This window comes from Loa loa, assembly GCF_000183805.2.
Source record: "Loa loa unplaced genomic scaffold supercont3.147, whole genome shotgun sequence".
Lineage (NCBI taxonomy): Eukaryota > Metazoa > Nematoda > Chromadorea > Rhabditida > Onchocercidae > Loa > Loa loa.
Genome location: NW_018108327.1, coordinates 74,405 through 77,135, shown reverse-complemented (window position 1 = coordinate 77,135; position 2,731 = coordinate 74,405). Strand labels below are relative to the sequence as shown.

The 2,731-nt window shown below is 31.2% G+C and overlaps 1 protein-coding gene across 1 annotated transcript; it reads right to left on the bottom strand.

Moving 5' to 3' along the window:
- Nucleotides 1-693: 693 nt before the first annotated feature.
- Nucleotides 694-2,342, bottom strand: LOAG_14356 (hypothetical protein; the record flags this gene model as incomplete). Its single annotated transcript, XM_003149853.1, has 4 exons — nt 694-886; nt 1,357-1,444; nt 1,624-1,811; nt 1,921-2,342. 4 exons carry the CDS (start codon nt 2,340-2,342, stop codon nt 694-696), a joined length of 891 nt encoding a protein of 296 aa, XP_003149901.1.
- Between the last annotated feature and the right edge of the window lie 389 nt (nt 2,343-2,731).

Sequence of the window (2,731 nt, the reverse complement as noted above, 5' to 3'; positions counted from 1 at the left end):
ACTTTGAATTCGGTAATCTATGCAATGAAGTGATAACATACATGATAACGATCCCGAATAGCACTCATGATCAGTGAAATGACCAGATATCATGGATAAGGATCCTGAGTAACATTTATGGTCAATGAAACGAATCAGGTATTAAAGATAACAATTTTTGATAAACATTTGCAACAAGGATTTGCTGGAAATTCGATACCTCTTTCCTATCTTTCTCTCTTTGAAATGCACAAAGTAATATTTAGCATAAAAGTCAAAATCAGTCAAATTAAAATTAGATAAAATTTAAAGAATTAGGTTCAGATTTTAATTTTTAAATTATTTTATTGCTTGACACAATCACGTTAGTACATAATTCAATGTAGTTTATATTGTTATTTAAACTGCGTCGCCAACGAGATTCGTTTTGTGCTATTCTACATCTTTCCTAGAAATAAAAATCAAGAAAGATCGATGTTAATGTATACAGAAAAGATTTTGACTTCAATTAAAGAGAAAAAAATAAAATAAAATAAATTTAATTTAGGTTGAAACAATCAAAGTTTCCATTTCAATTCAAATAATTGAATCATTTTTCTTTAAACTGTTTAATTGTTTTTTATTCTTTTTATTCATTCGAACTATTTTATTTATAGTTCTTTTTTTTCAATTAGGAATATCTTTCAAATATTTATAATATTTGAATCTACCTATCTACCTATTCTCATATTTGTCAAATAAAATTAGTACCGGAAAATGTTCATTTTCAGACATGTCAATGGCACATGTGAAATAAACATCATCGGCTCCAGGAAATTTGAAGGCGTTGACCCGGAAATAATAATAGGTTTGTCCTGCGTTTTTCATTCGAATCATTTGTCCGGTTAATTTGGGTTGCACTGAGCACCTGAACATGGATTCCTTGTCATGGAGGAGAAGCTTGTTTGCCATTATAAGATTGCGAACTATGCCGGTGACGGCATAAGCCTCCGTAGGTTTACCACAAGTCGTAACTAAAGGATCAGAAAAAAGTATGTCCATGAGCGAGATGGACTCGTTAGCCATCCGGTAATCATCCTTGGAAAAGGACAACTTTAATTTCAAACCCGACTAGATGTGCTTATTTAACCCTGTAGGGTCATTCATCTAAGGGAAAAGTGCCAACAAAATCTGTATCCTGAGGACTTCATGTTATTATCCTAGCTCGCTAGGCTCTGGTAGATGAACCTTAGGCGTAAAGAGTGGGGCCAGTTCCGCGCATGTTGTGCCTCACCTAAAAAATGCATTGTGCACGCTGAAAAGAGCCCTTCCAAAATTTTCGTTCGTAAAGCCTTAAGCCATGATGGTATCTGTAAATTGAAGATTTGAAGAAAGTACCCGAATCGATCAATAAGCATAAGTTTTTCGATACCATCCTTATCACTGGCGTAACAGGAATGAACAAAGAAGTTATAAATATCACTTTCTGAAAATTTGTATGTTATAGTTAAATGACTATAAATAAAAGGAATAGTCCTATTTAAAAAAAAAAAGTATTAATGAATATTAATATTGATTAATTTCGTTGAATTGATCGAGCATATTGCAAAAAATTATTTTAAAAATTTATTAAATGATCTCAGATTTATAATTGAAAGCATTTACTTGAATTGAGTGATTTACTTCGTATTACCAGTGAAATATTGTCACCGATTTGAACAGAACGATTTACTGTATTCCCGAAAGGTACTTCATTACCATATTGTATTTCCATGTGTACTACCGTATCAGTTATTGGTTTTAGAGTTTGTGATTGTGTAGCAAATATTCGAACTAATTCCAATGGTTTTTTCCTAAAATTGATAAATTTTCTACTGTTTCTTTTCAACATTTTTTTTTTTTAACTCTAGAAATCCCGCTTTTCAAGATTTTCATGTTTGTATGAAATCAATCGATACGAACCATTCGGGAGTCGAATTCATTTGAACATTCGCATCTATTGCTGTTGTTGTCAAAATATTTGCAGTGATTTCAGGAATTGTTTTATTTAAAAATATCGGGAAAAGTCCAGGCCAAAATTTCATTCCTTCCAGAACATTCATTAAAATATTCTGATTTTCGTTGGATTCAATACTGATATTAGTAGAAGTAGCAGAAGTGATTAAAGATTTATTAATTGATAGCGTCTCTTCAGTTGTCGGTGGTTCGATTTGCCAATTTTGAAATTTGTCATCAGAATTGTCAGGAAATAGCGCACTAGATGTTAAATTTGAATTAATAGGCCAATTACCCCAGTTATTGTCAAGGCTGAATCTTGATTCTACTGCTTCTTGCGCGAAAGAATCATATTTGGGAATCTTACTCCATTTATTCGCTTGATTCATTACCTAAAGTTGCATTTGTTAAATAAAATATTATCCTTGAAATAATTTGAAATTATTCAAAAACTAGAAATTATAACAAATTTCAGCACAGTGTTTTTCTTTTTAATACTTATTAAACTTGAAATGCTCAAAATATTCACAACACCAATACATAAAATAGGAAATTAAAATTCGAAAAAGTTAATTTTTAAATCAAAATAGTCTTTTTTTATCTCTTCATTGAGGTCTGATCTTATATTTCATTTGAAAGAATCATAGGATGGAATAAAACATACCGAAAGTGAAGTTTTACCATCCTGAGCTTGGATTAAAGGTATACCTGGTGAAGGTACCAGTTGACAAGTGAAAAGAAAGTGATGATCAAAATGATTCAGGCTCTTTTCATTTGA